The sequence below is a fragment of the Bombus vancouverensis genome, chromosome 8 (assembly GCF_051014615.1).
Source record: "Bombus vancouverensis nearcticus chromosome 8, iyBomVanc1_principal, whole genome shotgun sequence".
NCBI lineage: Eukaryota > Metazoa > Arthropoda > Insecta > Hymenoptera > Apidae > Bombus > Bombus vancouverensis.
The window spans coordinates 17,519,149-17,542,982 of NC_134918.1; the positions used below are offsets into that span (position 1 = coordinate 17,519,149).

The window sequence follows — 23,834 nt, forward strand, 5'->3', positions numbered from 1 at the left end:
CCAAGTACGTGTAAACGAAATATCTTTGTTTCTTCAAATTATAAAATTAATAAGAACGTTATAAACTTGGTCTTCGCAAGAATACGTCGAATGGGAATAAGATCAGAAAAGTCAATCAACTCGCAGTAAAACAAAAGAATCGTATACTCGTTCGTATAAGAAGATAATCGAAAACTAATGCAGAAACTATGAGAAATCTTCTTTGATTCCTGAAACAGAATTTACCTACTTTATCATTACAACTACGATAATCTCGTATTATTCGGTATTCTCATATGTTAATGAAAAACGTAGTTAGACAAAACGCAGAAAATCTTGTACAAAATAATTTTATTATAACAGTCGGTTGATCAAATAATTAGAAAGTAATACAAGGTATTTGAGATTTTTCAAAATTACAAATCGTTGTCGAAAAAAAGTATGTGAAATATTCAAAATACACCTTACTGTTATGAAAACAACATTTATTTACGCAATATTATAAAGTAAAATGCAATAACACTGCTGGAAGCATAAATAAGGATCAACATCTGAATAATGGGACATATATATGTATGTATAGCTATATCAAGCAAAACGAAGCTTCAAGATACGTATATATATGTGTATATATATATATTTTTATATAATATATCATACACAATATATTATATAATATATATATACACACACACATATATATATGTATGTAATATGTCTGTACCGCACAATTTTCTAGTGCAGAATTTCCTTCATTATTTACGACAATCATTTTCATCAACGTTATCTTGCATCTGACAAAATCAAAAACGAAAAAAGGAAAAAAGAAAAAATGAAAAGAAACAGTAACTTCGTTATAAACAAGGGAAAAAAGTTCAAATGATGTGTAACGCGAAATTTGAAAATCAGTTCTGCAATCTTTGTATGTTTGCTTTCTGTAAAAAAGAAAATAATTTTCAGTTAGACTCTCTGAATTAAAAATTAGCTGCCCCTTTAAATAAAATTGGAATTTAAGTTGTAAAGTTGATACGTACCCGTCTATATAACGTCGTAATTATTCAAGTTATCACTAAAAATCAGAATAAACAATTTCTTGCGGTTTCTCAAATTTAATCGGCCGGTAATATGTCAATGACTGATCCCAGCCTCGAGGTGCCGTATTATAATTGGCTAAGTTGTGAACGCTAGCGAGTTTTGGTCCTGTATAGGTATCACTTTCGTAAAGCTTTTTACCTGAAAATGAATAGATTAAATTTACAAAAATTATACATTCCTCTTCGATCGCTTTTGTACCAAACATGTAACTACGGAGCAGTTTGAACTATACACGAGGGCAGACTAACAAAGTTTTGCCTCCGTTGTGATGTTTCAGAATCCAGATAAAACAACTTCTTTCTAATCGTACGATATCTCCACTTCGTCGTAGCTGTGCTGGCATGTGCATTATTAAGCATTTTTGTTAGTTTATCTCGATGGGAATGCGTGTTCGATATGAATGAGTGTAACGACAAAAGATGCAATTCAACGCTTTGGCTTTTCAGTGGTTCCGCGTGTACCATACAGTCAAGACTTGGCACCTAATGATTTTCAGTTTTCGAAACTAAAACAACACTTGAAAGATTCGCGTTTCAGCTGTGACGAACAGGCGGAGTTTGCCGCGAAGGAAGATATGTAACTTCAAAAGTAAAAACTAAGAGTTTCTTTTCACTGTTGTTTCGTCAAGACGTGTCCTCACGTTCGTTCCTTTCATTCAAGCGGAGGCAAAACTTTTCGATATTCTCTTCGATCGCTGTCAGCAATATCGTCATTGGATTTTTCCACGAGTCAAATACCAAGAAACTGAAAAAAACATTTACACTAACAAAGATAGTACATTGATATTTCCAGAGATAATACAAATATTCATTGCCCGTGAATGGATAGAGAATAAACTAGAATTAATGAAATACTTTGAAATAAAGTCCCGATATTTTTAGTATCCTTCGGATAGAACACAAGCTTTAAACGCTATTCTAAAAGCTTTCCTCGACAAATAAAATATTCCACTTTTACAATTACATGTACGATCTAAAGTAAAACTGGCTATTCGCTATTTACTGCCCGGAATAATATTTTATCTAGCGTTGGTAGCCCAAGGATGAATATTCGTGAAACAGGCGTAAAATATAAATAGTTAGTTGTTACAAGAAAGTAGAAGCGCATGCGAGTTAAACTTGCCTACATCCGAACAGATGTCAGTGAATTTACAGTCCGGCGAAACGCCATGCAATAAGTTGTCGAGAACAGGTGTGCTGCGCAAGTGCTTAATAGTTTCCAAAATATCTTCTTGGGAAGCTATCATCGAGAGTAACAACGACTTCGCTTCCACAGGCACTTCCGACTCTGTATTCACAAATTTCCCGTCACCGTTGTTGCAGAAGTTTTCTACTTCCTCGGAAGTAACAGAGCGACGTCGACTGGAACACTCTTCGCGATACGTCGACGAATATTCTTGATCGCCGTTCATCATACTCGAGGACTCCGATTTTTCTCGGTAGATTATTTCTTCGCTGTAATCGTTCATCTGGGAGTCGGTTTCGTCGGTCGTGTATTCTGTATCATCGGTAGACACGTAACCATTGTTACAGTGGTCTTGAAGCTTTACGAGTTCCTTGTATCTTTGTCGCTCGGTTATTCTGCGTTGTAATCAATTAAAATGATATTGCAATTCCGTGCGACCAATGTTCAGTTAAAATTCAATAAGTGAAACTCTATTCCGATAGAACAAAATTAAATTAAAGAATTGAGAATCGCTTATACCTTTGAACAGATTGGTAATTTACTACTGGTAGAACATTATGCATAAATAGTATAAATGTAGTATTTTACTTATACTTGATGCTTGCAAGCATTTGCTTATTTTTACGCATACATGTGTGCAATCATATTTCAATGTGAGACATTACAAGAACGATTAAAACGATGAGAATGGCATCAAGTTCAAAGATACCAAGAAAGCACATAACGCGCGAATCGAAAAGAAAACGTTGTACAGGAAATAAAAGGAAAGAGCATCGAAATTTAAATGGCATTTTATCTCACCTCCTATGTTCTTCCTCGTTGTTGTATTTAACGGAATTTTGCGTCTCAAAAAATCGCGTTATATCGTTATCGAGAGGAGATTGTCGTATAATTGGGATAACCTTCGGACTGAATTGTTTGTATTGCAGAATCGGTCTACATGTTTTCTCGAACTCTTGTATCAACTGTTTGACCGGAACCGGCGTGTACTCGCTCTCTTCGTTATCGATTTCTTGCCGATTATCCACGAACTTGCCCTTGTCGCTAATCGTGCTCTTCACACACTCTGTGATCCGTTGTTCTTTCATATAATTTTTCATCTCTTTGTTAGTAGCGTGCTGCGTGTTAGAAAAATTAGATTTATTCAGCGAAGCTTTGCTATAATTGTGATTGCGTCTGTTAGTAGCGATCGATGATGTATTCTCGTTAACGCTATTCCTGCCGTGATAGATGTTACGTTGTTCGGTATCAGGTTCGAAAGTGATTCGACGTGATTTCTCAACTATCGACGATCGAGATTTGTCAAGAGGGAAGTCATTGTCAGTGCCAACGGCTACTTCTCTCAGATAAATCTTTTTCACTTCGGTCTGGTGGTTGCACTCTTTACCGTTACATCGATATTGATTTCGGCCTGGAACGTTTGCAGGAAACTCTGATGGTTAAAACGTACAAAACTCTGCTTCGTTTTTCGATTTCTAAGACATTTTCGGTTAATTAGATTCGACGCCTTAACGTTACCGAGAATCAATCGTTTGACACGTAACTATAACCGCTTAGAAAAGTTTAGGAAAATTGAGCGTAAACGCGCTTTAACCCGCGTCTAGTTAGCTTCGATCGGTTGGCACCGATGTACAAATAGTTGTTTATTTTAGATATACAACTAAAAAGAACGCGGCGGTAGTTTCGCTTCGATTGAATAACATCGATGTCGTTTGCCAATTGAAGTCATCCAGGTTGTTGAACCTTAGACAAATCTCAAGCAGACGCGTCTAACATCGACTCGCAGGTATGTATAGAACACGTTGATCATTTTAATGTCTTAGAACGAGTTTTTTTAGTCGGCTATATCGTAATTTAATCTGTAGAATTGCATGGAAAGTAAAACAAGATTGAGAGAGTAGAAGAGCTTAGACAGACCAGAAATAGATACGAAGTAGTTTACCTCGAACTTAAGTCCTTGGAAATTGTTAGATATTTGCTCATGATGCGAAAACAATTCGAACAAACGAGAAAATAGCGTGGAGCGTTGCCAAATAGAAACGAGCCAACTAGATTGCGTAGTAGAATAAAGAAGATATATCTTTGTTCGAAAGTTGCGTACCTGTTGCAGGTGGATTTGTATCATCTAAAGACAAATCCACGGTAAAAGGATTATAAAATGATTTTTCAACGGCTGGCTCAGGTACTATAGATGTAAGAGGAGGTAGAGTTGTAAACTTCGAACTGCCATTCATCTCCTATTAATTGAAATTCAATTTCGTTTAACGTCTGTTTCGTTTATTTTAACGCGCTATGTTGTTTGCAAAAGTATAAACCTTACCGGTTTACCCGGATACATTTTCGGCATACCAGGAGTGCTCGGTATCTGTGGTTGATCTTTGTCTACGACCCATTTTTCAGATCTTTTCCTACGTTTCGCAAATATTTCAGCACCTGTAAATCGATTATACACATTGAAAAACGATGTTTCTTCGAAAGCGTAATAGCATATCATTGATTCGGACAGATCTAACGATATAAAACCGTTAATACGTGTAAATTACCACGGCCTCTTTGATTGTTTAAATCGCGAACGATATCAAAGAGTTTCTCAGGGTTCTTCGGTACTGGTTCGATATTCACTTCCTCTCCCAAAGCTTGAATACCGTGTATATCCAACACTTTTCCATGTGGGTTCATCATGCATTTCAGAGGAATTTTCTCCTATCGAAACAACATTTTCAATTAGGTACAGTTGTGCACAGTATTGATATATCAGCGAGTACAATGATATTATGGTACACATATACATATATGATTTCAGTTTGTTAATGAGAAAAAACAGAAAGGAATACTTTTGCAAGGAATATATCGAAACCGTAGAAACGAGCGTTCCCTTGCATATCTACATCTCGCTAAACAGTTTCATTTTGATAGATATTTCAAACACAATTTACAGTAAATATTCGTAAAATTACATGTCACATAAACAGAGTTGTAGAAATATTACAAACAAGAAAGTTGATCTCTCGACAGATATACGTCTGTTAATTTTTTACGTGAAAGAAATTCCGCATTAATCAAGTAGGTATAAAGTCAACCGCGCTAAAGATAAATTTAAGCAATTCAATACAATCTTTAAATTTGTATTGAATACTATATATTTGTACGGTGGATTTGCCAAGCTACAGAAACCAAGTGGGAGTTACTTTGTTGTTTTTCACGTTTTTAGATCACCGAATGTGCAACGCAATTTTTTACGTTTCTGAAATGTAAGAATTTATTGATCACACAGCGAGTAACAAATATTCGAGGTATATACGTATTTAGCTGATATATCTATCGAAATGACGTTTGTTATTTCATCATAAACGTCACGAAAAGTATGTATGTAAAAATACGCACTGCAATTTCGAACACACACCACTTACTCTATGAACAGGTATCAAAGGCTCTTCTGCGTCTTCTACACCTGTAATTCATCGATTTAGACAATTGAAACAAATTTTAATAAGATTTATAGATATTCGCAACGTATCGCGCATGGGTGTGGGCTGAAAGGGGGTGTTGTTCATCAAATTCAACTTATCAATCGTTACACGCATATACGTACAGTATACACGTACTTACCATTGCCGTCGTGGATCCATTTGACCGATCGTTTTTTTCTGTTCACATACATAGATTGACCTTTACTTTTCATATTTTTTACATCGCTCAACGAATGCGAAATTCGTCGGGCGAGCTCAACTTGATCCTCAACTGTCGGATGCGACGGCGCATAAAAATACGAAGACGCAAACATTTTTCCTACGTGCAGAAAATTTTGTATATTTATTATCGATTATAACACGACGACTTAAAGATATTATGCACAGTATAAACGTTATCTGTTAAAATTTAATATACGAATATTTTGTATCTTTTTGGCAACTTACTATTTTTGGATTGCATAATTCCCTGAGAATCTGCGGCGGGTGTGAGTAATTTCTGCAAATTGACCGGTGTACTTCCATTGCTCTCCTTCGAAATAAAAGTAAGTCGGTTTAATAAAAATATTGAAAAATAAAAAAGTTTATATAAATCTAAAAATGGTTTAAAAAGTACTGGGGAATATATAAATACAATAAGAGTAACGTACAGTATAATACATTACAATAGTATTATATATATATAGTATGTTAGTATATAGATCTGTGTTAGTATAGAGATCGCTAATTGTTTGGAATTCTTATCATCAGATTATATCGAATAAATTACAACGAAAGCAAACGTTCGCTTTTCCTACTTTAAATTTCTGTCCCGCCTATTTAATAGAAACTTCACATTGTTGACAGTTGAATGCGTTTTAGCTAAGTGAATGCATTCTTGGCATTTTCCGTGAAACCTTGTTGCAAACAGATTTTTGCATAGTACACATATTATTGTTTTCACAATTCTTACTTTAGCGCGGTTATTCTATATTAATATGTATTTCATATAATATTTTAATAAAGGTTACTCATAAGAAATTAATACTTTGAATATATGTATAATAAAATGTATGATTAGTATCAAAATTTATAAGAGTAAATGATATTACATTTAGAAATATTACAACTAAAGTTTGATACATAGAGTTATTCCTTTGCAAGAGATTAATTAATTATTTGTAATTTTAATAGTCTAAATGAAACTACATATATGTATATATATTGTATATCCGTTAATCCAAAGTTACGCATCTTAAAACGTACATATCCGATGAAACGAACTGCATTTGTAATAGAGTAATTTTAAAGAGATAAAATGCATGTAAACAAGCTGACGAATACAAACTGGGCAAGTTTACAGAGCCACGGTCACAAAGTTATTATAGGTTAATTCCATATTCACTAAATAGTACGTATATATACATGTATAAATATTATCCGGAAAAGTAACCATCAAATGTCTCGCAAGTACGAAAGAATCTCGTTTATCTTGAAATGTTAATCGTTGGGCGATCATGTTTTGTAATACAAAATAAAGTGAATATAAAGTGAACACAAAGTGAGTATAAAGAGACAAACGCGTCTGTTTAAATAACAAATGAATATTCTTAATCCTAAATAAATAAACTTTCCGAAAAATTCTAGTTTAATTTTACATTAAATAGGGCAATTTATGAGTCGTAAAATCTTGATTGCTTTTGTGATCAAGGCATAAAACGTAGTTTGTCAATGGTAAAATGTAAATGATTTGTTTCCTAAACTGAATTACTAAAACGGCGTTAAGTAACGTACCTTTGTAATAGAGAAAGAACGAGGAACAGAGGAGAAAGAGAATTCAACGTAAATATTTGTAAATGTATCGCTTATCATCGCTGTGCTTAACACGAAGCTAATTCATATTTAAAGAATCAAATATTAATTGCTATTATTAGTCTTAAGAATCTTATCCGTGGTGCAAACATACCAAAGACTTAGTTTCAGTGATCATAAGGTAAATACAATATACATACTCACCATATCGAAATGCAGTATTTTCGAAGTAAGATGCTCGAGAAAGTTCCTCTTCACAGGATCGTGCCTATCAGAGGGCTTAAAACCACGGGAACGTATTACAACATTGTCCGCGGAGACGCTTCGTTGCAGGTAATTGTTTCCTTGTAAATTACCGTAATTCACACTGTACTGGTGCTCTGCATCCTTTGAATTTTCAGACACGACTCTGTACGAACTGTACGTGTTGCTCAAAACGTTCCGCTTCGTGTTATTGTGTCTGCCGAAATGGTAACTGTTTAGTCTGTTTTCGCGCAAACCGTTCGATCTTCGCTATATACTTTGCTTTCATATAATAAATCGATCTTTGAAAATCAATAGAATAGAAAATATATTGATATTACTCTCGTAACTACTTTTGACGTAGTTTCACTGTCAAATGGAAATTAAATTTTAAAGCTTCATTTCTGGTACGAAATAAACAATCGTTTTTTTTCCATAACGAGTGGTAACGTAAATTTTAAATGATATTATTTTGACAATTGAGAAATATAATAACGTATAAAAGATTATACAAATCATAAATACCACAGTATATAATTTGTACGTATGTTTAAAACGAACGTAATAGCACTTTCTACTTGAAATGTTACTTAACTTAAAATATTTTAGTACAAAGATCGGCTCGATGGTTCCGATTAATCAAGACACAGCGTACAGTTAGTAAAATTATGCGTAATACGTATTTATAAGAGAAGAAAGAAAAGCGAAACTGTGCAAGATTCAACGAGACTTCATCTCGTAAATGATATTATTTGAACGAAACGTCTTTCAAGAAATTAAGTATACAAATGTAAAAAAAAGTATCGACAACAAATCTGATGTATATATATATATATGACATCGGATAAATCCGATTTCTTATCGAAGGAAATTGGTTCTCTTCCAAGCAGCCAATTAATTCCGCGTTGCAGTATTGGCAGCGGTACAATAAGGTTCTGTGCAAAAGAAATGCTAAATTTATCTGTTGTAACGTAATACGCAGTAACAGTTCGAGCGTTTGCGTTCGGGGTATACTACCAGTGCTGTATTTATTAGAAAGCAAGTTAATCGAAAAAATATTTAGACAAATCAAGACTAATTGTAAACATAGAAGAAGTGAATCAATTAATATTTATAAAAGCTCAAATATCGTAGTATAAAATATAAGGTAAGAGTCGAAAGAAAGTTGTTAGTAGAAGATTGTAGATAATTTAGTCGTAAGAAAAATAGTTTTATCAACGCTGCATTCGTAAATATAAATGTTAATTAGAATTTATTAATATTAACGAATGACCGATAAGGTACTTCCGTTCGATTGTTTCATTTATCGTCGAACTTTTATTATATTTCGTGTTTGAATAATACTGCATAATTTTAATTCCGACTTGTATTTTTTTACAATATCGATACGATAGGAAATAATTAAAACGAATTACTGTATTTCTATAAAACCTATAACACGAATTATTCTCAATTAACGTCAGATGGTAATTCCTTCGGAAACATGTAAAAATGTATTTGAGACGCTGTAGAAAATTTTTCCAATTTAACGTCTTTTATAACTTAAAATAATATTACCGTGTTAAAATTCTAACTACGAATAACGTGATCGATCTGTTGCTTTAAATAGATTATTCGGCAGAAGTTCGAGTGTTTTAAAACTGAACGAATTATCGAAGGGAATATCCCCACCGATCGAAAATAATGCTAATGTTCAATTCAAAGAATTTTTTATTGTCAATTATATGTGAAGAACAAATTTTCTACGATTAACGATATTACTTATCGTTTCTTAATATTATGTAATTAAAATATTTTTCCACTATCCTTAGGAATATAAAGAAATTTACCAATGGTTGACGTTAACCATTGATATTTAAAGTGATATTATTTAAAATTCCGTATACTTCAGACTTTAAAGACTCCAAAGAAGGGTCTCAAACGATACGTTGCCTGTTTAATCATCGAAGCATCGCACGATTAAGCACAGTTTGTCTGAAATTACATTTCCGTCGCAGGATATAACCCAAAACTTTCACAAAAAGTAAGAACGCGATGAGAAACTTTTTTTCTCGCTAATTTTCTATTTCTTCCTAATTGCCTTTCGAAAAGAAAGAAGGAAATGAAAATTTACTTATCGAACGGTGCCCTCCTCATTTCGACGATCTATGCACAGTTCGCTCGTTCCTTTCCTCCTTATCTTGAGGCGGTTTCCCTTTTCGCGACAATTCTTTTGCGAATTTACGTAACCCGCGAGCGTACTATACTCCGAACGAAGTGGACTGTACGGAAAGTGAACGAATCTCACGACGAAGGCTCCCTCGCCATGAAAGACAAAATCGCATCTTACAAAATGTTCCCTGGCACGCACGGACTTGGCCGGTTAGGCACACACAACCGCGGCAACTTCGTCAGCGCGGCACTTAGTGGCTAGCGGTCACCAGCATCGTCCGGTACTGGCTCATTCATGCCCGAGACTTATGGCAAAGAAACCGAACGCGGAACAGATATTTATTTTTATATCAAACAGATTATCATAAATTTCTTGCAAACGTGACGGAAAATTTCACGCTCCAGCTACATCGTTCGATAAACATTTGCTTTTTTTTCGATTCACCTACATACGTAACCGAATCCTCTTCCAATGGAGTCGCCCAAATGCTCAATCGTTCGAAGGACAAGCTCGATGCTTGGTCAAGCTTCCCTCGTCGCTTCTACCTTTGTTTCTTAACAATCGAAACACTATGATTCTTCTTCCTTCAAATTTTTTTTTCTTATCTGTAACGTTCACTTGAATGAATTACTGCATAAGCACAGGATGCTTTATAATAGCGCCTAGCCGTCGCTATACCAACTTCCCGACTGCCTTGAGTCGTCTTCGGTAAAAATAGACTATCAGAAAGCGACACCTTAGAAATCAGTGGCTGTTGCTGTACACCACATAAGTTATAGCACCTATTCAATACCGTCACAATTTCTCTTAAACAACTTTATCACTTTATCATAATAAACGTTATCGATATGCAATAAACGATAGAAGCCGAAAAATTGCCTGACGAGAGATATCTCGGATAAATGATAATCTGTTTTTCTATTTGAAACGGCCGTATGTTAAACGTCAAATATCTATCTCGTAATAAAATTTATACCTAGAAGATTGAAATATATCTTTGGAATAATACACATTTAAATTAATAAAAGTATATTGTTGTTAACTTTAGATTAATAATCACGTAATTTTTTTTCGTTATTTAGAACTATAAGGACATTTATTATACGATACATTGAATTCTGAAAAAGTATTACTTCGTTTATAAAATTAAAACTGATATCTATTTATTGTCATATACATGTAAAATTAATTACATTTAATCCCAATCGTCACTATTGATATCTTGCACGATATCTGTATTTTCTTTAGGTAGGTCAATATCCTTAATGGCTTTGCTAACTTTCAGCTTTTTCCTTTTTGGTCTAGAATGTTTCTCATCTTCATCAGACTTTCTCTCATCGGATTTTATCCTCATATCAAATTCACTCTCATCGCTGCTTTCTTCTTTATCTTCTATGCCTTTCTTTAATTTTCTGATAGTTGGTAAACTATATTCAGCGATATCTTCGTTCTTCGTAAGTAGTTTAAGTTTCTGAGATTGGTGGATTTTTATCCAAGATTCATAGAATTTCGATAACGATGTACCTTGCACTTTTATCTTGTTCTCCCAGTTCGTTATCTCCTGCATATTTTTTAAATCAATTGCGGTTTTATTACGTTCTGTTTCGATATATTTCCTGTTTTCCGCAATTTTATCTAACAGCTGTTTCATTTTTCTACAATAGTTTGCTATGTGACATTTCTTTAAAAATGCCTTTAGCTAGAAACAAAACAAGCGTGTAAAATTTCCGTTCGAAGTGTCATATTTGCATTAATATGAAAAAAGTTCGATTATAACGAGTGAATTAACATTAATACTGTCAACGTTCATTCGATAAAAATAAGAACATATAGATACAGTACGTACTATTGAGTTCTGAAATGTTTATGGATATTACCATGTTGTGTATATGTAATTCTTAAATTTCAACATGAGTATCAAATCAGTGCTTCAAGCTTTTAATATCTTCATTATCTACTATGTATATAGTATACATACTACAATTATACTTTATCACTTCATTAAATGAAACATCCATAATTAACAACGGACAATATTAATTTTAGTTTATTTATAGTATAATAGTATAATTTCGTTTATTTAATTATACCATCTATTCAAATATAAATAATTGACTTACCTGTATTATACATGGTATATATAAATCAGGAAAATATACTGTATGACTATCTTTAGCAGCATTCTCTAAGATAAGCTTATATATTGAATCAATAACATTGTCTTTAAAACCATTTTCTTGTAATTGGGATTTGGACATCCTTAAGATACAAATGAAGGGTATTGGCTTCATTGATACTGCCTTATGTTTCTTATTAAAATCGTAGGAATTTAATATCTGCAAACATAAAGAATCTTATAATATACAAAAGATTTAAATATTGTTATAGTGACGTCAATTATAAATGGATTCATATACATTTAAATAAGGGTTTTAAATGAAAAAAATGGAAAATGTTTTTGTTAAACGATGAAATTAGTGCTTCCAACTAAATATTTGCATTATTTATCAAAATAATACAATTGATTCCTAAAATTATTTTTCATCTTTTCTGACAAAATACTTTAACACATCATACCTCTAATAAAAATGGTAATACAGGTATAAATTTTCCAGTTTCTCTAGAAATATCTATTAACATTTGTAAACAGTGAAATCTCAGGGGATAATATTGTGGCGTTGGTATTACTTTGATAGTTCCTATGATAATCTGTAAATACATAATACATGTTAAATACTTGATTGATAAAAAAAATTATAACATTGAAAATAAGAATACACACTTGTACAAGAGGATATAAAAGTGAATGTAACATGGAATCACTTTTTGATAAATTTATCAATTCTGACCAAAATCTCAATGAATTTATGTACTGCCAATTGTACACAGCTTGAAAATGTTCCTGCAATGCATTAGATATAGATTGATTTATTAATAAAACATAATATTAACAGAAAAGTATATATAGTATTTTACTGTAAATATTATTACCTTTTTTTTTAAAGTCATAGCATTTCTTAAATGAATAGCTAGCTGTCTAATATATAAGAAAGCGTGATTGTAAGCTAAATTACTATCAAGCAGATATATTTCAACTAAAGAATGTCTCATAAAATTTATTGCAGGTAAAGTTGTGAGGGATACAAATTTAGAATTTTCAACATATTTTACATACATCGTCTGCAACATATTAATTTAAAAATGTTAACTGTACCTCGCTATATTTTTATTATATATATTATAAATACCAATATAGTATTAAAATTCTATTTTTACCTTAAATAATATTTCTAAAACAGATTCTTGATTGCTGGTCGCAATACGTAATATGCTCAAAAAAGAAACAACACGCACAGACTCTTCCCCAGTTGACCAAAATTTCAACAAAATCTTCAATAATGGCTTAGTTAATGATGAAAATGACTGTGTATATGGTAACATTTGATGTAAATGTTTTAAAAGGATTGTGAGAATATTAGACGACGTTACATTTTGTAAAATCTATAAATAAATACACATATATAGCTACAATGATTAAAATCCACCATGCTCAATGTTTAAGTAGTAGTAATGGTATTTACCTTAATTAAATCTGTTAAATATGACTTGAGAATATTTTTTACTTTTCCAAACCGTTTAAGCTTATGAATTTGAGGTTGAGTTTCCGAACTCAGTTTTAAATAACGCTTAAATGCACCCGGTAAATACAGTATACACAGTTGTACAACTTCATTAAACACTAAAAAATATTTTAATTGTTGAAGTAGAAAATACATTTATTCAATATTAATATTGAATGCTAAAAAAACCAACCTGCACCACCCTCTACTTTATATTGTAATAATTGTGGATCAGCAGATTCAGCTACAGTGTGTAATGCGGCATGGAAAGCTTCTACAGCACATTTAATCGTTTTAGATGATCTGGAAAGTTATATACAGACGCATATAGTACGTATATACAAACTAATGCAACCAGTTTAATTAATAGTGGTATAAAATGATTTAATAATATAAGACAGTACTTGTCTTTTTGAATGTCTTCTTGCCATGTTTTTAATAATTTCAATGTGATTTTTCGTTTGTCCCTTATTTCACTACCTTGATCCATTTCATAATCACTCTCATCGCTAGCAACCTGAAATTTTATACATATAAAATAATATTTTTCTATCCCCTCTTATTTTTTATATCAAATAGTTCTGGTTTCGTTAATATATGGAGATATTTCATTTTCATACCTCTAAACGACTACTAGGTATATGTTTTGTATCTAATTCATTTAATGAAGATTTATCATCATTATTAATATCATCATCCTCGTCTGATATATTAAATTCTAAAAGATTTTTATCATTTTCTTTTAAATATTTATAAAACTCAGGATCTGTATCCTTCAATCTCATTAAAGACTTCTTATGTTCTACTGGATCCATGTCACTTTCGCTACTTCCAGCATCATCTTCATAGGTATTTTCACCTATCGTATAATATATAAAATTCTGCATAAATAAAATATAATTTTTTGCGACTTCTGAAGAAAATAAAGTAATATCTTTTTTCAATTATATATTACATATATTATATGTTTTATAGATATCACCTTTTTTTATAATATATCCAATGCATAAGCTTTTTCAAAAGCTAAGTACGTATAACACATGGTTGCAAAATATGTTCATGATTAAAATTAAACCAAATTATAGTATGTTATATTTTTCAGAGATGTTATACATATATAAAAAAAGTTCTTTTTGCACATTACTAAGGATACTTAAGTACAAAAGATACAGACACTATGTCTTTATAGTTAATTACCTACAGCACAGAAAATTTTTACTTGTTCCTTCTTTAAAGTTATTTAACTTACACAAACATTCGATCAGAGTCATAACCACAAAATAAAGTATCGTTGCAAAATCATTATTAAAAAATTGACACAATATTTATAATTTAATATACGCAAATTATTCACGTGTCACACACGTATCGTCCTTATATAATTCAAATTTAAATTCCCTTTAATCCCACATATTTTGATATATCTAATTTTCATGGATTATTCATAATTATAAATCAAAATATTTATCAATGTTTTAAAGTAATTGTTTCACCCATGCCCAAGTTTCAAATGTATCTTTGAGGTTAATGTATGATTTTGGATATTTTGAACCAAAATGATATAAAAACGCTGTTGACTATTTACTTGATTTAATTGTTTCTTTCATTCATTAGTACCTTGTTCATTATTATCATTGCCATTTATTTCGTCCTCAAAAGTTTGATTAAAGAAGTCATCCATAGTTGCATCTTTTAATTGCTTTCTCTTCTTTGTAACAAGTTTTTTTGTTTTTCTCTTCACAGATTTTTCTTTTTTTATCTTCATCATTTAACTGCAAGCAGAAACGAGCTAAACATAAGTTTATACATATGTACAAATGAATTTCAAGAAATAATATTGATACAATAAATATAACCTATAAAACTTCTATTTCTATTTTCTTAGTTTGATATTATGTTCTTATAAAATATATGATACGTACCAGAAAATGAGAATACTGTTTATTTATGTTATATGGTATTTTTGGTTTTTAGATTAAAATGTTTACGATTCTAGCTCGTTTTAAACATTACTTCAACTTCCCACGTGCATAACTTGGTAAATCAATAACACAACATGTAATATTGGTAATTGTAGGTATCTGATATAACTTTTGATGTTGATAAAATAGAAACCATCCCTATCATCAAGTACTTTCAATGATCTTTATCGACTGGACGAGGAGGTATCTTTTCAAAAAAATCTTTTTTCTAAAATTATCATCGCAACAGAGATATCTAATAATACATCTTCAATACGAATAAACAATAGAAAAAATAAATAAATTCATTTTACGAAGGACGGGAAGTAATTATTTATCACCTCTTTGCACTTGTAAAATTATTATTCCATTCGAGTTCGCCTAATGCAGATGCATTTATAATAACTCGTAATATTTGAATTAAAAATTAAGAAAATTTACTACTAAATGTTTGAATTATTATATCGATAATTAAGATGTCGTACATTATTATAATCTGTATATGTGTTTCAGGCAATCGCTATGTTCACAGATTTTGTAAAATGTTGTTCGCAAATAACATGTTTCGTTCCTCAATATACTCTTCTATTTTAAGAAAAAATACCTATATTTTAACAATTATTTGCTAAAGAAAAGAAGTCTTAAATAACTTAGTAGTAAGCAAATTCATTGCGTAACAAACTGTAGAAGAAATAAATTAACAATGTGCTGTGCACATTACCTAAACAATATTAGTAGGGTCATGATCGCGATTACCACCAACAGGGGATACTATCGATACGATATAATTTTTAAAACATTCGACTAAATAAAGAAAGCGACAAACAATTCTTATATCGTCATTACGGTCCTTGAATTTGACGTTCATAGACGTCACTTCCCATAGCACACTGAAAAATAAAGCGTATCGACGATAGATAATAGAAGAACCGCGTGGTTAAAATATATGCAATGTTTGCCGGAGAGATAATCGAATCTACAGCGTTATCGTTAATTAAGAAATTAGTATGTAACCGATTGGCCGCTTGGAGCTTCTATTGCAATTAAAGTACGTAATGATATTATGGATGTTTAGGACACAGAATTCAACGACATCTATAGAAAATCGATTGCCTCTCTAAATTTTGATACAAAAGAATTCACTTGACGCGGACCAATTGGATATTTTCTAAGTAAATTCTTCTGTGAGACACTCGCTCTAACAGAAAAATGAGTAAGAGAAAAGATTCACAATGCGACTAGAAGTTGTTTCACTTGACGCAAAAGACAAAAGTTTGTTACATTTATTCAAAAATATATATTTTATAAGATATAAATCTTTCGTTGTTTTGCAACGAACGTGACAAATATAGTTGAAATTTAAAACTAAGAGAAACTAGATACACATGTACGTTAGCAAATATTAATTTATTATTTTTAATGTATTTTCGAAAGCCGTTTGAAGAACGTAAATCTATTTTACATTCCATTTTACGTACGTATATCCTTTTCTGTTTAAAAATCAATTTTGAAGTCGAGTTCAAAATGAGAATATCAACATCTTATAGTAACCTTATTCGTTATGTGCAATTAACCGAAATATTAAATTTGGCATACGAAATGTACAAACAATCTTGCATATGGCAGTAGTATAATTTATTGGTTTGCCCACTCTTGCGAGAATAATTAATGCGTGTTATGAAACACCCTGTCTGCCGCCAATGCAGCGTCTGACACGCTGAAGGTTTGCATACAGTGGTGTATCATGCGTTTTCCTACTCTTATAAATTCTTCCAACGTATCTTTTATGACATCATTGTTTGTCTGTAATATCGAAAAAACCATGTAATATTGCAAAAATGAGAGAAGATAGCGATTTATAACAATCCGTAAAGTCTCTTATCGTCTTCGTTACGTTTTCAAAATATACAACATGCGCGTAAACTTGTATTAGTTAATTATTGTCTGTATGTCGATTATGATTTTCAGAAAATATGGCAAAAAATGTTTGTGCGATTAATTCTTCCCTCTTAAACCGCGTGTATCTTTTAATCAACGTTCAACGATCTTAATTACAGTTTAAATTTGATTCAAGTGAAATTTAAGCTGTAAATTAATTAAAATTAAATTAAGTTTGATTAGCTTACAGTAAATTAGTAGTTACCAATGTACCGACACCATAGCTTTCGACGAAAATCAAAACAATATTTGTATCAAAGAATACGATAAAAAAGGAAATCGATACATGTTTAAATTACATTACTCTATTGGTAATGTTCGCTTTTAGATGTCCAATCCAATAGATGACACAAACGTCCAATAGATAAACATTCGTTGATCACTTCGTTAATAATACGAAGAGCTTGCGATGAAGATGCGACGTGTTGTGAAATTAAGACGTGTCGCAGAGTGCAGTTTAATTCCATTCAATCTTTATTTTTAGCAACCATCGATATATTTAGCATAGTTTAATTCGAATAAGATGCTATCTTCATTGTCGCGCCTTTACCACATACGGCCGTGAAATAAACATCGCGCGTACATACTCACGTGTCCTCGGTTAGCTCGAACTTACATATATAAACGATACGTGCATTCAGTTCGATGACTAAAACAGAATCGGATGGAGTTATAGCGCTTCACTGGGTTTGCTTTGTTTCGTCGTTCAACAGGAATTATTTGAACATCAAAGTGCAACGTACTATAGCATCGAACGAAATGAATATTTCCAAGGCTGATTTGATCGATCAGTTAAAACACACAGGGAAACTCTGGTATCTTGTTAACCCCTATGAGACAATTTTCGAATTCCCACACGAAGTTCCCGATTATCAGCAGCAGGTAACCATATTTATATTTTATAATAATATAAAGCGCGAAACGCGTCTTTTTTTACCGTTGATGCCGCAAAATTATTTATATAATCAACGAATAGTAAGTTTTGTATATTTTTACGTTAAATCTTAATATGGTATTCGGTAAAGAAGACAAAATTTCGTATATCGCGAAGTTTATGTAATAATACGTAGATACATACGTTATCGATAACACTGTAACAAACATAAATATTGCATCAATTAAGATAAGATAAATGTATACGTAGGTATGGTTACCATTTTTGGTCCTTATCGTATTTGAGCATATTATACTGGCCTTTAAGAAGAAAAGATTCCGCTTGAACGATCAAGTGACTTCCTTGTCTCAATGGATATTGCAAGAAACTAGCCGGTAAGCATAGGTAACTTTTGAAATGTATCCGCAATTACCGCCCATTGCAATTAAGAAAGACAAATTTTAAACATTGGTACGATATTATGAAAATAAAGTGCAACGATAAAATAAAATCTTTCTTTATGGATTTCAATGGTAATATAAGAACCGTCCTGTTATAGTTACGTATATCGTTTTAGGAATTACAAATTTCTTCGTAATTATCATATATAAAATATACCGATTTACAACTTTTCGGTAACAGCATCTGAAACATTTCTATTGGTTAACAAGTACATCATCGAATACGATTCTTGAAGATAAACGCGAATAATTCAAGTTTAAAAGGCATCGGAAACCTTTAGTAATCGTACAATTTAATTTCATATTTACTTAAATGTAGATATAGTAGCACGATATAAGATACGGAAAAAGGCATAAATTCTTAATGCGTATTTTTAATTGACACGGTACTTGGTACAAAACGATGTATGCTTTTGTATGGTCTAGTAATTCTCAATACTAAGTCCAATAATCGCATCAACATATATTACCTGTCGTCTTATTCGAAGTATCATCGTATATTTCGACCGAAAATCGCGATCAAACCTTGCAAATTAATAATGACACCGAAATGAGTTCGACTCTTTTTTATAAATGAATTATCTCGACGATGAAGTGGGTGATTCGTCTCTAATATCTTCAACGATACCTTCCAGTACTCTCTTCCGTGGTGCCGAATATTACGCGTACATCGTAATTTACGAGAGATGTCGCTGGTGGAATCTGCCTTGGAACTCGCTATGGACTTGGTGTATCACTGCCGTGGGGGTGGATTTCTGTTACTATTGGGTTCACCGCAGTAACCACGGTTAAATTCCTATCCAACCATGTGTGTGTGATTGTCCATCCTCTACTTGACAAATTTATAGTGTTTCTCGCCCGTTTACAGAGATACACTTTTTATGGGCTCAGCATCAAGTACATCATAGCAGCGAAGAATTCAATCTCGCGGTTGGTCTGCGGCAATCCATTTTGCAACACTGGTGTAATTTCGTAAGTATCGCTCGTGTTACATACAGATATGTTCCACGCTACGAAATGAAAAAAAAGAAAGGAAATTCGATGTTTCGCATATCTGCCTACACATTGCGTTTTTTTTTATTTATATGTAAATGAACCAATAATGAACGAAAGAATTTATCAAACGATTTCAAAGATACATTTGGCAGCAAAATTGAAAGATCTCGACATTTTTGCCGAAAAGGGTATGGATCTCTGAATTGTTGTGATACTAAAAAAAAAAAAAAAAAAGAAAAAAAACACAAGCAAAGCGAATTTACTTTCGTTAAGTGTATTTTGCCATTTATATCGCTTATATCGTTGTAGACACTTTTACACTAGTCAGCAGGATGGACAAGTCAAGATACTGTTTTTCTCAACGATTTTACGGAACTAAATGTGCCTTCGGAAATTGAACAATCATTTTCGTGACTCAAATCGCTGTAAATGCGAAGATCGAAAAGTGAAAAGTTGTAGTATTTCCCTTAAAATCAATTTATTCTCAACAAAGTTGAGGTTACTAGAGGCTTGATTCTTCGAATTGGTCCTAGACAGATTAACGTACGATTTTTGTTCAGGCGGTGAAGATATATTCAACGAAGCTTTCGCGATGCTTTAATTTTGCTGTTAATCACATCTTTGTAAGTCACATCTTCCTGAAATATCTAAAACATATTCTATCGATATGACGTAATTTTGTAATTGTAAATAAATAATCTTGCATAAACGTTATAACGTTATAGCATAAACTTTCTCTAAAGATAAAATATCGAGTATATATATACAATATGCAAATGTGCAATTGTGCAAATGTACAAAAATGTTATTCCACGCTATATTATAGAGATACATGTGTGTAATCTGTTTACAGATGTTATATTTACCTCTTGCATTATTTATACCGCCATCGCATTTCATCGTACATAATCAGTTTAATTTAATTTATCAATTATGGATTCACACGACTGTCATTGATGATCTTGGACCGTTCGAGTTAATATTCAACACACCAAAACATCATCGTGTACATCATGGTAAAGGACAGATGGGTTTTATATTATATTAAACGTTAATTAAATTAAATTAAATGTCATTATTAGGATTATTATCAATTATAATTATTATATATCGTGGATAGGTTGCAACTTATATTGCCTGGACAAAAATTACGGCGGCGTTCTCATCATATGGGATAAATTATTTGGAACATTCGTGCGAGAAAAAGAAAAGGAAGAGATAATTTATGGCTTAGTTGTTAGTGCTCAATCTTTTAATCCCCTGTATTTACAGGTAAGGTCATATTTGTTTAGACCATGTCTCTTTGTTTAACCGTTAATGAAACGAACGATCATTCTGTTACATAAGCTAACAATCAGTTATGTAAATATGCGTTCGGTTGACATGATTTCAGAGCTAATCTACATTTTAATGAACTGTAGTAATCCATACTTTAATTCGTTCATTTATAGATTAATTTGTATATCGAGTATTTTCAATTGCACCGACATGAAAATTACAAATTAAATTATTTATGCTTATATGTAATTTACAATAATTTTGCCTCTAATATACTAATTCATGTTGTTTATAGCAATGCATGTTTGTTCGATATACGTTCAGATATATTTGGTCCAGTATATGTAACACATTCGTATATAGCATAACGATTTCATTTGTTAGTATAAAATATAATAATTTTGAATTGTTATAGACATTTTACACTGCAGAATTATTTAAAAAGATTACACGGATGTCAACTTTTATGGACAAGTTAGGTGTTATCTGGAAAGGTCCTAGTTGGTTTCCAGGTATTCCTCGCTTAGGTCTGGATAAATATAAAATTAATGTAAGTTTTATATTTTATACACTTTTACGTTGTTGCGACTACATTATCATCGGTATTACATATCGTTATTGTTATTATTAGAATCGACTCACAAACGTATTTGAAAAAAGCACTATCTCCTGTTGTACACTGCATTATTTTCTGATTACCAACAATATTTTATGAATAATTCAACCGATAGAAAGAGAATTAGATTGTATGAAAGTACTTGTATGAAAGTAAAATGAGCTCGCTGCAAACGTTCGGACGCATCATTAAATAATATTTACGAATATATAATTCGCTTTTAAGAATACTAATGGATTTATGTAATTGGCATATAACAGCGAATGCCGATATGGCACAGGTACTAGCTTGAATCACCAACAAGACCACATAAACCGGTTTGGTTTTACTATGGGTATTCTTCACCACACGATCACTGAATCTCATAACCATAAATACATTTATTTCAAAGCACGTTTATGGTAATAATATCATTGTCGTTATTTCCAATAGGTTACATCTAGGATTAAATATGATAATTATATACCGCAGTGGCAAAACATTTACGTAATTATACACTTTTGCCTAGTTGTTTATCATCATCTTCAAATATACGAGGAAACACAGGTGAGGATAGTAATAATTTAAATATCTTTGTTTCTTTATATGCTCAAACGTTGTACTCGTCTATTTTTAAAATATTAAATACTTTTCTATATAGGATTTAAGGACCATATCATCAGGATTTATCGTTATTAATAATTTGCTTGCTCTTACCACTATTGGTTTGTTATTCGATAAATCAAAATATGCTGGAATTTTGGAATTCATTCGATGCCTTATTTATTTAAGTTTCTCCAAAATATATTGTTCCATAAATTTATATATCTATTATGTATATGCAACTTCGTTTTGCATTTGGATTTTACATTTTCTCCATACAGTAAAATCAAATTTTATAACCGTGGCAAGATATAGGAATCAAACTAATGTTACGGAGCATGATGAAAATATTTACACATGAATTATGTATTTACACTATATACGATTATTCTGTCTCATTGATATTTATGTGATAAATAATACATTATTCGATATCATTGTTGTACACATTTCACAAACAATAAATATCGTGGAATATAGAAATTAAGTATTTATTGATATGACCGTGACGGTTTATCCATAGTTATCCTCGTTTGAATAAAAAATTAACTATATCCTGTACATAGGCATATTCGCAATTGTACAAAACTTTTTCACAATTAATATAGAAGTATATAGATAATGAAATGTCTTTTGTATTCAGTATTCGTTCATTTCAGAGTATTATATGCTCGTTTCATAAAAATGTTGAATAAATTATTCTACAAGCAATAAGAAAATAACATAACTTTTTGAATACGATTAATATAGTAATCAAAAATATCATGTATATACTGCCATATATATACTGTTGTTATATATGACAAAAATTGTAAACCAGATCTATAAAATTTTGATTTATAATAATCAGTTTTCTACCTGAACTTACGTCATTGGTCTCCTTTAAATCTTCGATCCATTGCGATTTTATTTCAAACAGGTTCCCTTGGTTCCTTGAATTCTATAGAAACCACAAAAAAATAGAACTTTTTCTTACACTCAGTGTACTTGTTTCGTCATTGCATAATGAAAACATTTGGCAATTATTAACGAAGCAGCTCGTCGATTTCGATGATTTCCGAATATGTTCCAGATATCGACATTTTGAACAACTTTTCCCTATGCGTGTAACCCCCACTCGGCCTTAGTTTCTGAAATATACATTGGCAAAAAGATTGTCGGTACCGCTGCAGTGAATCGCGTGTGCAATTGTGCGTGTAATTGTGCATCTGTGGCGGTGTACGCGTAAGTATTGCCGGTAGCCTTGAGGCAGGCGAGTACAACAACCGAACCAACAAATACAAAAACCAACCTAAACCTAGCTCTTGTCTTTTGTTTATAATGCGAATGGATAACGTTCAAAATGTTAATTTCTACAACACATTAAAAAATCATCGAAATCGGAGAGGCGGGTCCCTTTATAAATAATTACCAAATATTTCTTATACGAAATTTTATGACAAAGTATTCGATTGGATTGAAACATTGGAAGCTCTAAAATTCCTGAATTATTCCTTCCTTTACGTGTGCAACAGGTTTAGATGGCCGTTGTTCAAAGTATGTTTAGAATGCGGCATGTGAAGCGTTTAAACGGCATTGTTAACTCGAATATAT

At 31.8% G+C, this 23,834-nt stretch overlaps 3 protein-coding genes and 1 long non-coding RNA gene across 6 annotated transcripts; 1 reads left to right on the forward strand and 3 right to left on the reverse strand.

Moving 5' to 3' along the window:
- Positions 1-447: 447 nt before the first annotated feature.
- LOC117159573 (uncharacterized) lies at positions 448-10,294 on the reverse strand. The gene is made up of 12 exons (XM_033339533.2): positions 9,877-10,294; positions 7,725-7,980; positions 6,177-6,261; positions 5,869-6,048; positions 5,670-5,710; positions 4,803-4,962; positions 4,580-4,692; positions 4,361-4,496; positions 3,061-3,670; positions 2,197-2,654; positions 1,014-1,212; positions 448-914 (listed from the first exon to the last, which is right to left on the reverse strand). Exons 1-11 carry the CDS (start codon positions 9,897-9,899, stop codon positions 1,049-1,051), a joined length of 2,226 nt encoding a protein of 741 aa, XP_033195424.2. The 5' UTR covers positions 9,900-10,294; the 3' UTR covers positions 448-914; positions 1,014-1,048.
- On the forward strand, positions 8,718-22,721 carry LOC117159574 (alkylglycerol monooxygenase). Of its 3 annotated transcripts, XM_076620568.1 has the most exons (10): positions 8,718-8,910; positions 18,148-18,316; positions 18,579-18,703; positions 19,405-19,556; positions 19,638-19,741; positions 20,619-20,781; positions 20,886-21,037; positions 21,459-21,593; positions 22,092-22,205; positions 22,300-22,718. In XM_076620568.1, the coding sequence occupies exons 2-10, from the start codon at positions 18,194-18,196 to the stop codon at positions 22,600-22,602; spliced, it is 1,371 nt and encodes a 456-aa protein (XP_076476683.1). In that variant the 5' UTR covers positions 8,718-8,910; positions 18,148-18,193; the 3' UTR covers positions 22,603-22,718. The 3 variants fall into 3 exon arrangements, 2 of the variants coding, with proteins under 2 accessions (XP_076476683.1, XP_033195432.2); XR_013058934.1 differs by lacking the exons at positions 8,718-8,910; positions 22,300-22,718 and adding an exon at positions 21,675-21,939 and having other exon boundaries at positions 18,067-18,316; XM_033339541.2 differs by lacking the exon at positions 8,718-8,910 and having other exon boundaries at positions 18,067-18,316; positions 22,300-22,721.
- Positions 11,053-15,601, reverse strand: Noc2 (Nucleolar complex protein 2). The gene is made up of 12 exons (XM_033339537.2): positions 15,458-15,601; positions 15,153-15,307; positions 14,156-14,394; positions 13,940-14,052; positions 13,729-13,838; positions 13,497-13,654; positions 13,192-13,416; positions 12,907-13,095; positions 12,698-12,817; positions 12,493-12,624; positions 12,036-12,251; positions 11,053-11,614 (listed from the first exon to the last, which is right to left on the reverse strand). Exons 2-12 carry the CDS (start codon positions 15,301-15,303, stop codon positions 11,111-11,113), a joined length of 2,157 nt encoding a protein of 718 aa, XP_033195428.2. The 5' UTR covers positions 15,304-15,307; positions 15,458-15,601; the 3' UTR covers positions 11,053-11,110.
- On the reverse strand, positions 16,770-17,741 carry LOC143303002 (uncharacterized). Its single transcript, XR_013058935.1, has 2 exons — positions 17,623-17,741; positions 16,770-17,299 (listed from the first exon to the last, which is right to left on the reverse strand). It is a non-coding gene; the product is annotated as an uncharacterized LOC143303002 (long non-coding RNA).
- Positions 22,722-23,834: the final 1,113 nt, after the last annotated feature.

Excerpts from the sequence above, each read along its gene's own strand:
- LOC117159573 (XM_033339533.2), bottom strand. The coding sequence starts at position 9,899 with ATGAGGAGGGCACCGTTCGATAA. Across the intron at positions 6,262-7,724 it reads AAATACTGCATTTCGATATG|GAGAGCAATGGAAGTACACC; the intron begins GTGAGTATGTAT and ends TTTATTTCGAAG. Across the intron at positions 5,711-5,868 it reads ATGGATCCACGACGGCAATG|GTGTAGAAGACGCAGAAGAG; the intron begins GTAAGTACGTGT and ends GATGAATTACAG.
- Noc2 (XM_033339537.2), bottom strand. The coding sequence starts at position 15,303 with ATGATGAAGATAAAAAAAGAAAAATCTGTGAAGAGAAAAACAAAAAAA. Across the intron at positions 13,655-13,728 it reads TAAAGTAGAGGGTGGTGCAG|TGTTTAATGAAGTTGTACAA; the intron begins GTTGGTTTTTTT and ends AATATTTTTTAG. Across the intron at positions 12,252-12,492 it reads TATTACCATTTTTATTAGAG|ATATTAAATTCCTACGATTT; the intron begins GTATGATGTGTT and ends TTATGTTTGCAG.
- LOC117159574 (XM_033339541.2), top strand. The coding sequence starts at position 18,080 with ATGACTAAAACAGAATCGGATGGAGTTATAGCGCTTCACTGGGTTTGC. Across the intron at positions 19,557-19,637 it reads GGTTCACCGCAGTAACCACG|AGATACACTTTTTATGGGCT; the intron begins GTTAAATTCCTA and ends GCCCGTTTACAG. Across the intron at positions 19,742-20,618 it reads TGCAACACTGGTGTAATTTC|ATGTTATATTTACCTCTTGC; the intron begins GTAAGTATCGCT and ends ATCTGTTTACAG.